General features: G+C 48.7%; 1 protein-coding gene across 1 annotated transcript in view; it reads left to right on the forward strand.

The window, feature by feature from the left end:
* LOC308332469 (thrombospondin type-1 domain-containing protein 7A-like) overlaps positions 1 to 15,000 on the forward strand; it is a gene marked incomplete at both ends in the record, with an annotated part of 118,552 nt that overhangs the window by 30,740 nt on the left and 72,812 nt on the right. Inside the window, 5 exon segments of the mRNA XM_080788375.1 lie at positions 373 to 485; positions 2,498 to 2,669; positions 2,671 to 2,774; positions 6,992 to 7,191; positions 10,330 to 10,494. Coding sequence (XP_080644501.1) covers positions 373 to 485; positions 2,498 to 2,669; positions 2,671 to 2,774; positions 6,992 to 7,191; positions 10,330 to 10,494 — 754 coding nt within the window.

Below are 15,000 nucleotides of genomic sequence, written 5' to 3' on the forward strand. Positions count from 1 at the left end.
GAATAAGGGCCGATCCGATACTTTCACCCGATACCGATACAGTATCGGGACATCTCTAATTATTATTATTATTATTATTATTATTATTATTATTATTATTTCTATAACATATCTGTCCACTGACTGTCCAACGGATCCCTTTGGTGACAGGCGGAGCGCGCGTCGCTCCCAGCGGACCGCCCCAAACGGAGAATGCGCCCCAAGAACAATGAGAAGAGGAGAGAGAGGATGAGGGAGAGGCTGCTGAGAGGAGGAGGAGGAGGGGGAGTGGGAGGGGGAGGGGGGGGAGGGGGGGAGCGGAGGGCCAAGGTCCGGGACCCCCAGACGCGCCTGCTGGTCAAGAAGACCAGAAAACGCCTCCGTAACCGCCAGAACCGGCGGGGGGACGGCGGCGGGGGGGGGACGAGGTCCTGGGAGCTGACGGTGGGATTCCAGACCCGGGACGTCGCCTGTGTCAACAAGAGCGGCGCCGCAGAGGCCCTGAGGTACGTGAGAACAGCGCCCCCTATAGGCCCTGAGGTACGTGAGAACAGCGCCCCCTATAGGCCCTGAGGTACGTGAGAACAGCGAGCCCCTATAGGCCCTGAGGTACGTGAGAACAGTGCCCCCTATAGGCCCCGAGGTACGTGAGAACAGCGCCCCCTATAGGCCCTGAGGTACGTGAGAACAGCGCCCCCTATAGGCCCCGAGGTACGTGAGAACAGCGCCCCCTATAGGCCCTGAGGTACGTGAGAACAGCGCCCCCTATAGGCCCCGAGGTACGTGAGAACAGCGCCCCCTATAGGCCCCGAGGTACGTGAGAACAGCGCCCCCTATAGGCCCCGAGGTACGTGAGAACAGCGCCCCCTATAGGCCCTGAGGTACGTGAGAACAGCGCCCCCTATAGGCCCTGAGGTACGTGAGAACAGCGCCCCCTATAGGCCCTGAGGTACGTGAGAACAGCGCCTCCTATAGGCCCTGAGGTACGTGAGAACAGCGCCCCCTATAGGCCCTGAGGTACGTGAGAACAGCTCCCCCTATAGGCCCTGAGGTACGTGAGAACAGCGCCCCCTATAGGCCCTGAGGTACGTGAGAACAGCGCCTCCTATAGGCCCTGAGGTACGTGAGAACAGCGCCTCCTATAGGCCCTGAGGTACGTGAGGTACGTGAGAACAGCGCCCCCTATAGGCCCTGAGGTACGTGAGAACAGCGCCCCCTATAGGCCCTGAGGTACGTGAGAACAGCGCCCCCTATAGGCCCTGAGGTACGTGAGAACAGCGCCCCCTATAGGCCCTGAGGTACGTGAGAACAGCGCCCCCTATAGGCCCTGAGGTACGTGAGAACAGCGCCCCCTATAGGCCCTGAGGTACGTGAGAACAGTGCCCCCTATAGGCCCTGAGGTACGTGAGAACAGCGCCCCCTATAGGCCCTGAGGTACGTGAGAACAACGCCCCCTATAGGCCCTGAGGTACGTGAGAACAGCGCCCCCTATAGGCCCTGAGGTATGTGAGAACAGTGCCCCCTATAGGCCCTGAGGTATGTGAGAACAGCGCCTCCTATAGGCCCTGAGGTACGTGAGAACAGTGCCCCCTATAGGCCCTGAGGTACGTGAGAACAGCGCCCCCTATAGGCCCTGAGGTACGTGAGAACCACTGTTGATTTTGTCGACTAATACTATGACTAATACTATGTCCCACTGGGAGGAGACCCCGGGGCAGACCAAGGACCAGTTGGAGGAAACACATGGACTCGCTGGCCTTGGAACCCCCAGGGTCATATAGCTGATGGCTAAAAACTAAATTGACAATTTCGTCGGTAAAATAGAAATGAGGCTAAAGTTAGGAAGGGACTAGTGGACAAGAGAGAGCAATGGACCAGAGCTCTAGGATATGATGACTCATATTTTACAGTCATGTCCCAGAATCCCCAAATCCACCACCTGAGACGACATGATGCTAATAAACACATGGTCTGTTAGCCTCACAGTTGTAACAGATTCAAACACATGGTCTGTTAGCCTCACAGTTGTAACAGATTCAAACACATGGTCTGTTAGCCTCACAGTTGTAACAGATTCAAACACATGGTCTGTTAGCCTCACAGTTGTAACAGATTCAAACACATGGTCTGTTAGCCTCACAGTTGTAACAGATTCAAACACATGGTCTGTTAGCCTCACAGTTGTAACGGCACAGACTCACGCACGTGGTAACAGTTTATTGGAAGTGGAACCATGAAGACAAAAACAAGTTTTGTACAAATCAAATGTTGAATATGAACCTTCATGAATAGGAATAAAATGAAGGTGTAAACGGAGAGCTGTGTTACATTAAAACTTTGGGTTAATACTATGATGTGAAACTATGAAAAGATCCATTGTCTGGCAGAGATAGTTAAACATCCATCCCCTCTCTCTCTCTCTCTCTCTGTCTCTCTCTGTCTGTCTCTCTCTCTCTCTCTCTCTCTCTCTCTCTCTCTCTCTCTCTCTCTCTCTCTCTCTCTCTCGTCCCAACAACAGCCTCTGCTCTCAGGAGGCGGTCCTCCCGTTGACCTATCAGGCGTGCGTGCTGAGGCGGGACTGCGAGGTGTCGGAGTGGTCCGATTGGTCGCCGTGCTCCGTGGCGTGCTACGATGGGCGGGGCCTCAGCGGCGGCGGCGGGGGGGCGGAGCCAGGCGAGCGTGCGCGCGCCCCGCCGCGTGGCCCGGCTGCCCGTCGGGGGCGGGGCCGACTGCCCCCTGCTGGAGGAGAGGGAGGCGTGCAGCCCAGCGCCGGACGGAGTCCCGCCGTGCGTCGCGTGAGTAGCGTTTTACAGAAATATGTGACGGGAGCCCGTTTTGGTGTGTTAGCATTATGCTATGCTTTATAATTATTGGAAAAACAGCAGATCTACAAGCTCGTAGCGCGCCACCGAGTGGCGCGCTACGAGCTTGTAGATCTGCTATTTGTTGAAAAAAAATCGAAGAACGACTGACATAGAAACGTGGCTTTTATTCAGAAAACTGTCAGGATGTTTAGAAGACATTTTTTTAAAATCTGATCTCAGGTCAGAAGGGGTTAACACAATCAGCGCCAGGTTTTTTTCTTTCAAAATAGAAGCTCGGGGGTGCCAGGAAGACATGCCCGCTTTTACTCTGTAAAGCCCCCCCCCCCCCCCCCCCCCTCCTGTAAAGCAGTCATAATATGTTGAGAGCCTGTGAATGCCACCAGCGTGCGAGAGTGTGTGTGTGCGTGTGGCTGTGTGTGTGTGTGTGCGCGCGTGTGTGCGCGCGTGCGTGTGCGTGTGCGTGCGTGTGTGAGTGAGTGAGCGAGCGAGCGAGCGCGCATGCTATAAACAGTGGTCAGAGCACAATAACAAAGCCATTAGCGTCATCATTTCTGGCTTTATGAACACAACATGCTGCTCTGCAGGGCAGGGGGGAGGGGGGGGGAGGTCTGGTAGTTGGCTGTGTGCCAGCGGGGGGGAGGTGGGGGAGGTGATGAATGGAGCGTGTCTGTGGGGGAGCCAGTCAGACGGTCTGATCCCCCCCCCCCCCCACCACCCTAACCTCCACCTCCTCCACGCGGCTACAGATGGCCGCGTGGACACGCCGTCACTTCAACACGGCCCGTTGAGACCCCGCCCACATTGAGACCCCGCCCACGGTGCTCCTGATGACATGCATGTACATGGAGTAGAATTAGAATGAGCACAGTGAGCTGTCCATGGTGCTGAAGTGTGTTTCTATATAACAACACAGTGAGCTGTCCATGGTGCTGAAGTGTGTTTCTATATAACATCACAGTGAGCTGTCCATGGTGCTGAAGTGTGTTTCTATATAACACAGTGAGCTGTCCATGGTGCTGAAGTGTGTTTCTATATAACACAGTGAGCTGTCCATGGTGCTGAAGTGTGTTTCTATATAACATCACAGTGAGCTGTCCATGGTGCTGAAGTGTGTTTCTATATAACACAGTGAGCTGTCCATGGTGCTGAAGTGTGTTTCTATATAACAACACAGTGAGCTGTCCATGGTGCTGAAGTGTGTTTCTATATAACACAGTGAGCTGTCCATGGTGCTGAAGTGTGTTTCTATATAACAACACAGTGAGCTGTCCATGGTGCTGAAGTGTGTTTCTATATAACACAGTGAGCTGTCCATGGTGCTGAAGTGTGTTTCTATATAACAACACAGTGAGCTGTCCATGGTGCTGAAGTGTGTTTCTATATAACAACACAGTGAGCTGTCCATGGTGCTGAAGTGTGTTTCTATATAACACAGTGAGCTGTCCATGGTGCTGAAGTGTGTTTCTATATAACAACACAGTGAGCTGTCCATGGTGCTGAAGTGTGTTTCTATATAACACAGTGAGCTGTCCATGGTGCTGAAGTGTGTTTCTATATAACAACACAGTGAGCTGTCCATGGTGCTGAAGTGTGTTTCTATATAACAACACAGTGAGCTGTCCATGGTGCTGAAGTGTGTTTCTATATAACACAGTGAGCTGTCCATGGTGCTGAAGTGTGTTTCTATATAACAACACAGTGAGCTGTCCATGGTGCTGAAGTGTGTTTATATATAACACAGTGAGCTGTCCATGGTGCTGAAGTGTGTTTCTATATAACAACACAGTGAGCTGTCCATGGTGCTGAAGTGTGTTTCTATATAACAACACAGTGAGCTGTCCATGGTGCTGAAGTGTGTTTCTATATAACACAGTGAGCTGTCCATGGTGCTGAAGTGTGTTTCTATATAACAACACAGTGAGCTGTCCATGGTGCTGAAGTGTGTTTCTATATAACATCACAGTGAGCTGTCCATGGTGCTGAAGTGTGTTTCTATATAACAACACAGTGAGCTGTCCATGGTGCTGAAGTGTGTTTCTATATAACAACACTGTGAGCTGTCCATGGTGCTGAAGTGTGTTTCTATATAACAACACAGTGAGCTGTCCATGGTGCTGAAGTGTGTTTCTATATAACAACACAGTGAGCTGTCCATGGTGCTGAAGTGTGTTTCTATATAACAACACAGTGAGCTGTCCATGGTGCTGAAGTGTCTTTCTATATAACACAGTGAGCTGTCCATGGTGCTGAAGTGTGTTTCTATATAACACAGTGAGCTGTCCATGGTGCTGAAGTGTGTTTCTATATAACATCACAGTGAGCTGTCCATGGTGCTGAAGTGTGTTGCTATATAACACATTGAGCTGTCCATGGTGCTGAAGTGTGTTTCTATATAACATTACAGTGAGCTGTCCATGGTGCTGAAGTGTCTTTCTATATAACACAGTGAGCTGTCCATGGTGCTGAAGTGTGTTTCTATATAACACAGTGAGCTGTCCATGGGGCTGAAGTGTGTTTCTATATAACACAGTGAGCTGTCCATGGGGCTGAAGTGTGTTTCTATATAACACAGTGAGCTGTCCATGGTGCTGAAGTGTCTTTCTATATAACACAGTGAGCTGTCCATGGTGCTGATCCAATCCATTCCGTCGTCCGTACTGCGACCCGAGGGGGCAGGTCACCCACAATGCTTTGCATTGGTTCAGAGCCAGACAGACAGACACACCCCCCCGTTGGTAGAACAGCCCATTGGCTGACAGACAGACAGACAGACTGTCTGTCTGTCTGTCTGTCTACCACCCGGTTGGTAGAGTAGCCCCCTGGCGACATTCAGCTGATCTCACAGAGGACATGCTGATTGGATGATGGTCCCTTTGAGGACATGGTGATTGGATGATGGTCCCTTTGAGGACATGGTGATTGGATGATGGTCCCTGAGGGCTGATTGTAAACACTTGAAAGGAACACTTTGGAGAAACACTTTCCGTCCAATCCAAACACACTTAACACATTCTGGGCGGGGACCCCTCTTGGTGTTGTCAAGCATTCTGTTATACTAAATAGCAGATCTACAAGCTCATAGCGCGCCACTGAGTGGCGCGCTATGAGCTTATAGATCTGCTATTTTTGTAAAAATCATATTAATGCGGCACAAATCTTTGAATAAGTATCATATTATTCTTTCAGAGCGAAAGAGGTTTTCTTTATTTCGACGTCAGGCCTAAATGGGTTAATGGTGTTGACAGACGGACACACTTAATGTTGTTTACAGCCTGGAAGGGGGGAAAAAAGGCTGTTCGGCTGCATCTCCTCCTCTGGCTGATCAAGAAAAACTATTATTCTGTCATGCAGTACCGATACTGTTCAGGGAATGCCAAGAAAGCATGGGAAGGTTTAAATGTGATGATGGGCATGGAAACTAAGCAAAGCGCACCCCGCTGTCACACCCCTCTCCCCCCCCCTGTCACACCCCTCTCCCCCCTGTCACACACCCCTCCATCTTTACCCCCCTGTCACACCCTTCTCCCCCCTGTCACACACCCCTCCATCTTTTGCTAATGATCTAAATATATTTTTATAAGAATGACTTCAGTGCTGAGCGTGATAGTGTGTCTATGTCCATTCCGGAGTATCTCCCGATCACACATTGGAAATTGGGTTAAATATTCTGGAAAAGGTTTGGAAATGTTTTTCTAAATTCATTGGGGAAAAAAGTGTGGGAACGCTGATTGTCAACATCAAGGCATTTGAGATGTTCTCAACTGGTGTATATCTGTATATCTGAAAGGCTCTGGTTAAAAGTGTCTGCTAAATGCAGTAACCTAAAGATGGAGTGAAAGGCTCTGGTTAAAAGTGTCTGCTAAATGCAGTAACCTAAAGATGGAGTGAAAGGCTCTGGTTAAAAGTGTCTGCTAAATGCAGTAACCTAAAGATGGAGTGAAAGGCTCTGGTTAAAAGTGTCTGCTAAATGCAGTAACCTAAAGATGGAGTGCGATGATTGTTGTATGTTTTTCCTGTTTAACCCTAACCGCGTCCATCCGTTACCAGTAACCAAGTGTGCTTATAATACTATATATAATATTAATATAATTAATATATAATATAACAGGTTATAATATTCAAATTTGAATCTCCATCTTTAAACCATCCTCTGACCTTTTTGACCCCTGTGACCCCCTGTGTTGCAGCTACCTGTGGAGGGTCACAGAGTGGACCGAGTGTCGGGTGGATTCTCTCTTGAGCCAGCAGGACCGTCGCCGCGGCAACCAGACCGGGCTGTGCGGGGGCGGAGTCCAGAGCCGCGACGTCTACTGCGTCCAGGCAGCCCCGCCCCTTCCTGCCGAGGCCACGGCCCCTAACAACCTGGGCTCGCTGCGCAGCAAAGAAGGTCAGAGATGAGTTTCACTTTGTAAAGAATTAAGGTTAATTGAGCTGATGGCCCATCGTGCGTGCGTGTGTGCGTGCGTGCGTGCGTGCGTGCGTGCATGCGTGCGTGCGTGCACTCGACCTGATCTAAGCTGAGTGTAATCTTGTCGTTTCGCTTTACGAGGATGAGTGGTTAACACAATTTGTTATACATACGACGCCTCAGGCCGTCGTAAGGATTCGAAACGAGAGGTCCGTTGGACGTCTGTGGACGTCATAGCGCACCCTCAAAGACACGGGGCGAGATAAGAATATTCAGAATGTTTCCTATTTTTTTTTGGTCCGTTCGCTGACTGACTGACTGACTGACTGACTGACTGACTGACTGACTGACTGACTGACTTCAGCTAGTAGTGACACCACTTGTTTTATTAAGTGTTTTATTTAACCCATTTAGACCTGAGGACGATTCTACAAATGTATTTTAAATCGTGACAGTTTTCTGAAGAATCTCATGTTTCTATGTGAGTGGTTCTCACAGGGTTAAATATCATGTTTCTATATGAGTGATGTGAGGTAAATCTCATGTTTCTATATGAGTGGTTCTCACAGGGTTAAATCTCATGTTTCTATATGAGTGATGTGAGGTAAATCTCATGTTTCTATATGAGTGATGTGAGGTAAATCTCATGTTTCTATATGAGTGATGTAAGGTAAATCTCATGTTTCTATATGAGTAGTTCTCACAGGGTTAAATATCATGTTTCTATATGAGTGATGTGAGGTAAATCTCATGTTTCTATATGAGTGGTGTGAGGTAAATCTCATGTTTCTATATGAGTGGTTCTCACAGGGTTAAATCTCATGTTTCTATATGAGTGGTTCTCACAGGGTTAAATCTCATGTTTCTATATGAGTGATGTGAGGTAAATCTCATGTTTCTATATGAGTGATGTGAGGTAAATCTCATGTTTCTATGTGAGTGATGTGAGGTAAATCTCATGTTTCTATATGAGTGATGTGAGGTAAATCTCATGTTTCTATATGAGTGGTTCTCACAGGGTTAAATCTCATGTTTCTATATGAGTGATGTGAGGTAAATCTCATGTTTCTATATGAGTGATGTGAGGTAAATCTCATGTTTCTATATGAGTGATGTGAGGTAAATATCATGTTTCTATATGAGTGATGTGAGGTAAATCTCATGTTTCTATATGAGTGATGTGAGGTAAATCTCATGTTTCTATATGAGTGATGTGAGGTAAATCTCATGTTTCTATGTGAGCGATGTGAGGTATATCTCATGTTTCTATGTGAGTAATGTGAGGTAAATCTCATGTTTCTATATGAGTGATGTGAGGTAAATCTCATGTTTCTATATGAGTGATGTGAGGTATATCTCATGTTTCTATGTGAGTAATGTGAGGTAAATCTCATGTTTCTATATGAGTGCAGGTTGGTGGTGTTCTGTGGAGGATAACATCGGGTCGTCCTAGGATCGTCACACAGGCGTTGTCGTCTAAAAATAAACAAAACCCGTCCCGGTGATTCTGCTTCTCTGTTTCACTTATGATAATCACTCCAGTCTAGACTCTACACCATCTGGAGAGAGAGAGAGAGAGAGGGAGAGGGAGAGGGAGAGGGAGAGGGAGAGGGAGAGAGGGAGAGAGGGAGAGAGAGAGACAGAGAGACAGAGAGAGAGAGGGGGAGAGAGGGAGAGAGGGAGAGGGAGAGAGGGAGAGAGGGAGAAGGTGCTGTGCGCGCCCAAACACATATTTTTCCTTGTCTTAAAAGACGGCATTTTAAAGGACACACCTTTGGCCAAATGGAAGCAATTTGCATGTGAATGAGGGGGGGGGGGGGGGGGGTCTCTGTCTGTCAGATGACCTTGTAGACATGCTGGTCACGTGACTGCCGATAGCACACATGTCTAAAACTAAACATCCCTGCCGGGAACACTGGGAGCGCTGTGCTCTCAAAAGGCTGCCCCTAGTGGCCAGCTCTCAAAAGGCCCATCATACAGACGGCTGCAATTCCTAAAGAAAATGTAAAAATAATGGAGATGCCAGACATGGCATTCCTGTGTGTATGCGTAGGTGTGTGTGAATAATTAATTATGGCTATCAGAGAGACGCTGCTGAGGGACATTCTTGCTGTATATCATGATTCCAAGACACGTGTCATAAGTTTGTGATTGAAACATAACTGTAATATCTGTGTCCTTTATGCATTTCCCTTCGCGTGGACATAAATTAATTAGTGTGCGTGCGTGCGTTTTTTCCACCCCAGTGACATCAGTCTGAAGGTCCAGACTAATATGTCCACAGTGACATCAGTCTGAAGGTCCAGACTAATATGTCCACAGTGACATCAGTCTGAAGGTCCAGACTAATATGTCCACAGTGACATCAGTCTGAAGGTCCAGACTAATATGTCCACAGTGACATCAGTCTGAAGGTCCAGACTAATATGGACACAGTGACATCAGTCTGAAGGTCCAGACTAATATGGACACGGTGACCCCAGTCTGAAGGTCCAGACTAATATGGACACAGTGACATCAGTCTGAAGGTCCAGACTAATATGTTCACAGTGACGTCAGTCTGAAGGTCCAGACTAATATGTCCACAGTGACGTCAGTCTGAAGGTCCAGACTAATATGGACACAGTGACACCAGTCTGAAGGTCCAGACTAATATGTCCACAGTGACATCAGTCCGAAGGTCCAGACTAATATGTCCACAGTGACGTCAGTCTGAAGGTCCAGACTAATATGGACACAGTGACACCAGTCTGAAGGTCCAGACTAATATGGACACAGTGACACCAGTCTGAAGGTCCAGACTAATATGGACACAGTGACACCAGTCTGAAGGTCCAGACTAATATGTCCACAGTGACGTCAGTCTGAAGGTCCAGACTAATATGTCCACAGTGACATCAGTCTGAAGGTCCAGACTAATATGTCCACAGTGACACCAGTCTGAAGTTCCAGACTAAGATGATCCTGACCCATAATTTATTGTACTTCATATTCCGATGCATCGCTACACGACGCCTAGCAGTTGTCGCCGTATAACAGATGTGTTCATGTGTCCTCGGCGCTGCCTCCCGGTGGCCAGTGTGTGTAACAACAGCTGTGTATTGTGTTTATCCTCAGCACTGCGTCCCGTGGACGGCCAGCTGTGCGTTGGGGGCGGGGCTCCCAACACCACCCAGCTGTGCCACATCAGCTGTCCCGTGGAGTGTGAGGTGTCTGCGTGGACCGCCTGGGGCCCCTGTACCCTGGAGAGCTGTGAGGACCCCCTACAGGCCGCTAAGAAAGGTACCGTCACCTTAAAACCATAACCTTTCCCCTGGGGACCCTGTACCCTGGTCCCCTAACCCTGGGGACCCTGTACCCTGGTCCCCTAACCCTGGGGACCCTGTACCCTGGTCCCCTAACCCTGGGGACCGTGTACCCTGGTCCCCTAACCCTGGGGACCCTGTACCCTGGTCCCCTAACCCTGGGGATCCTACCCTGGTCCCCTAACCCTGGGGACCCTGTACCCTGGTCCCCTAACCCTGGGGATCCTACCCTGGTCCCCTAACCCTGGGGACCCTGTACCCTGGTCCCCTAACCCTGGGGATCCTACCCTGGTCCCCTAACCCTGGGGACCCTGTACCCTGGTCCCCTAACCCTGGGGACCCTGTACCGTACTGTAATATGAAGATCTGTCCTATTATATCCTATAGCCATGCATCTCTCTCAGTTTACATCAGAGTGCAGACAGTATTTCAGTATCTCTGTATCCTATAGAACCACATCTCTCATTGTGTAATTTATGTTATTAATATAATAATGTTATAAGTGCAGACAGTATCTCAGTATCTCTGTATCCTATAGAACCACATCTCTCATTGTGTAATTTATGTTATTAATATAATAATGTTATAAGTGCAGACAGTATCTCAGTATCTCTGTATCCTATAGAACCACATCTCTCATTGTGTAATTATGTTATAAGTGCAGACAGTATCTCAGTATCTCTGTATCCTATAGAACCACATCTCTCATTGTGTAATTCATGTTATTAATATAATAATGTTATAAGTGTAGACAGTATCTCTGTATCCTATAGAACTCTCTCACAGCCGACACTCTGCTGCTGCGTTAAGGCCCGTACGGACGAGCCGGTCCATCCCTGATTGAATCTAATTCCCTGCCCCCCCCCCCCCCCCGCCCTGGACTCATCGACCCCCCCCCACCCCACACCCCCCTCACCCCACACACCTCTGATAAAAGCCTCTGTCTGTCCACACACACACACACACACACACACACACACACACACACACACACACACACACACACACACACACACACACACACACACACACACACACACACACACACACACGGCAACACAGGTTCAGCTGACCTTGCAGATTCAATAAAGGGTTGTTTTTTTTAGAAGGAGGAGAGAAGAGAAGAGAGGACAGCTTCTTCCAGCTCCTCTCTCCTCCTCCACCCCAGTCCTGGATGGGGGGGAGGGGGGAGGAGGAGAGAAGAGAAGAGAGGACAGCTTCTTCCAGCTCCTCTCTCCTCCTCCACCCCAGTCCTGGATGGGGGGGAGGGGGGAGGGAGGAGAGAAGAGAAGAGAGGACAGCTTCTTCCAGCTCCTCTCTCCTCCTCCACCCCAGTCCTGGATGGGGGAGGGGTGTGGGGGGGAGGAGGAGGAGAGAAGAGAGGAGAGGACAGCTTCTTCCAGCTCCTCTCTCCTCCTCCACCCCAGTCCTGGATGGGGGAGGGGTGTGGGGGGGAGGAGGAGGAGAGAAGAGAGGAGAGGACAGCTTCTTCCAGCTCCTCTCTCCTCCTCCACCCCAGTCCTGGATGGGGGGGGGGGGGAGGAGGAGGAGAGAAGAGAAGAGAGGACAGCTTCTTCCAGCTCTCTCTCCTCCTCCACCCCAGTCCTGGATGGGGGGGAGGAGAGAAGAGAAGAGAGGACAGCTTCTTCCAGCTCCTCTCTCCTCCTCCACCCCAGTCCTGGATGGGGGGAGGGGTGTGGGGGGGAGGAGGGGGGGGGGGAGGAGGAGGGGGGGGAGGGAGGAGGGGGGGGGGGGAGGAGGGGGGGGGGGGGGTGGAATGAGGGAGGGGGTGTCTCTCCGTTCGGGCTGCTCTTATCGGCCCAGAACAGAGTCCTGGATTAGAGGCTCTGCTGGATGACCTTGGCTTTAGAGTCGGGTGTTACCCAGTGGCGTGCACAGATGGGACACTAGGGGTGCTAGAGGACCCCCTGCCCCCTTTTCCTCTGGACAAAATGTGTCCTTTTGAAAAATGATTTTTTGTACAGTACAGTATGTGGACCAAGGTGACATTTATGAAAAGCTTCTAATATATTATTTAGGCCCCAAAATCTATAAATCTCACACTATTAAAGGGATTGTGACATTAAAAAAAAAAGGTTTTGGAATTGTTCTTATTTTTTTTTGTAGGTTTTCTAATCTCAATTGCACCCAAAAAAACATGAACTTTTAACATTCAGTATAGATTTTCTGTGATCTGGGGGGTTTTCTGGCTCAAACAGGTGCTCTGATTTGCCGGCAGTTTGTGATGTAAGAGCCTGCAAATCCCATAATATACGTCAATGGGGTTTGCCAGCAGATGTCACTGTTATCACTGTGTTGCCTGCTTTCATTGTAGCTCAAAAGGCTTCCAAACCCCAAAGAAAACTTCAGACCACAGAAAATCCACTGAATGTTCAAAGTTCAGGTTTTGTGGGTGTAATTGAGGTCATAAAACCTAAAAAAATAATAATAATAATAATAATAATAATAATGTCATAAAACCTTTAAGGAGACCGGCCGGTTCCACGCGCTGCACAAGGTGCCCTTCTTTCTACTTGAGCACCTCATGCCCCTTGTTTGGTGTTTTGTTGCTGAGGAGGAGGGGTTGATGATTGGTGGGTTCTTGACGAGGGGGGCGGGGGGAGGGGTTGATGATTGGTGGGTTCTTGACGAGGGGGGCGGGGGTCCCGTTGGTGATTGGTGGGTTGTTGATGTGAATCACTTCATTAGCTTCCTGTTGTCTCGACAGTGGCGGAAAGAAATGAAGTACATTTAACTTGAGTACAATTTTCAGCTGTTTCTACTTTTCACTGGAGTACTTCTGTTTACAATACTTTTACTTCTACTCCACTGTACATCTCAGAGGCATATAATATTGTACTTTTATTTTAGTCACCTGGAATGTCTTTGTGTTCGTTTTAGTCGACTAAATATCATAAGATTTTAGTCCGTAAACCGGTGATTTACTCGACTAAAATGTATTTTGGCGGGCCTTGATGAAAATTGCCGATCTACGAGCTTGTAGATCTGCTATTTTCAGCATGCAACCAAGTGTAAAATTACTTTTACTGGATCTCTTGTCCACTAGTCCCTTCCTACTGGATGTCTTGTCCACTAGTCCCTTCCCAGTGGATCTCTTGTCCACTAGTCCCTTCCCAGTGGATCTCTTGTCCACTAGTCCCTTCCCAGTGGATCTCTTGTCCACTAGTCCCTTCCCAGTGGATCTCTTGTTCCACTAGTCCCTTCCCAGTGGATCTCTTGTCCACTAGTCCCTTCCCAGTGGATCTCTTGTCCACTAGTCCCTTCCCAGTGGATCTCTTGTCCACTAGTCCCTTCCCAGTGGATCTCTTGTCCACTAGTCCCTTCCCAGTGGATCTCTTGTCCACTAGTCCCTTCCCAGTGGATCTCTTGTCCACTAGTCCCTTCCTAGTGGATCTCTTGTCCACTAGTCCCTTCCTACTGGATCTCTTGTCCACTAGTCCCTTCCCAGTGGATCTCTTGTCCACTAGTCCCTTCCCAGTGGATCTCTTGTCCACTAGTCCCTTCCCAGTGGATCTCTTGTCCACTAGTCCCTTCCTAGTGGATCTCTTGTCCACTAGTCCCTTCCTACTGGATCTCTTGTCCACTAGTCCCTTCCCAGTGGATCTCTTGTCCACTAGTCCCTTCCCAGTGGATCTCTTGTCCACTAGTCCCTTCCCAGTGGATCTCTTGTCCACTAGTCCCTTCCCAGTGGATCTCTTGTCCACTAGTCCCTTCCTAGTGGATCTCTTGTCCACTAGTCCCTTCCTAGTGGATCTCTTGTCCACTAGTCCCTTCCTACTGGATCTCTTGTCCACTAGTCCCTTCCAGTGGATCTCTTGTCCACTAGTCCCTTCCCAGTGGATCTCTTGTCCACTAGTCCCTTCCCAGTGGATCTCTTGTCCACTAGTCCCTTCCCAGTGGATCTCTTGTCCACTAGTCCCTTCCTAGTGGATCTCTTGTCCACTAGTCCCTTCCTAGTGGATCTCTTGTCCACTAGTCCCTTCCTACTGGATCTCTTGTCCACTAGTCCCTTCCTAGTGGATCTCTTGTCCACTAGTCCCTTCCTAGTGGATCTCTTGTCCACTAGTCCCCTCCCTGAAATGTTAGTCTAGTTTTCATTTGTTGACTAAATTGTCAGTATATTTAGTCTCAGTTTTAGTCACCATAGCTTATAGTTTTCATTTATTTTCCTTTTTTTTTTATCAGTGAAAAAAGGTAGTCGACGAACATTTTTCGTCTTCGTTTTTAGCCGACGAAATCAACCCCTTTTGGTGTTAGCATCATGCTATACTTTAGCTATTGAAAAATGGCAAATCTACAAGCTCATAGTGCGCCACCGAGTGGCGCACTATGAGCTTATAGGTCTGCTATTTTTTGAAAAATCGAAGAACGACTGACATAGAAACACAGCTTTTTCAGTGAACTGTCAGGATGTAGAAGAACATTTATAGAATCTGATCTCAGGTCAGAATGGGTTAAAGAT

This window comes from Protomyctophum bolini (assembly GCF_963924005.1).
Source record: "Protomyctophum bolini genome assembly, chromosome: 17".
NCBI classification, from domain to species: domain Eukaryota; kingdom Metazoa; phylum Chordata; class Actinopteri; order Myctophiformes; family Myctophidae; genus Protomyctophum; species Protomyctophum bolini.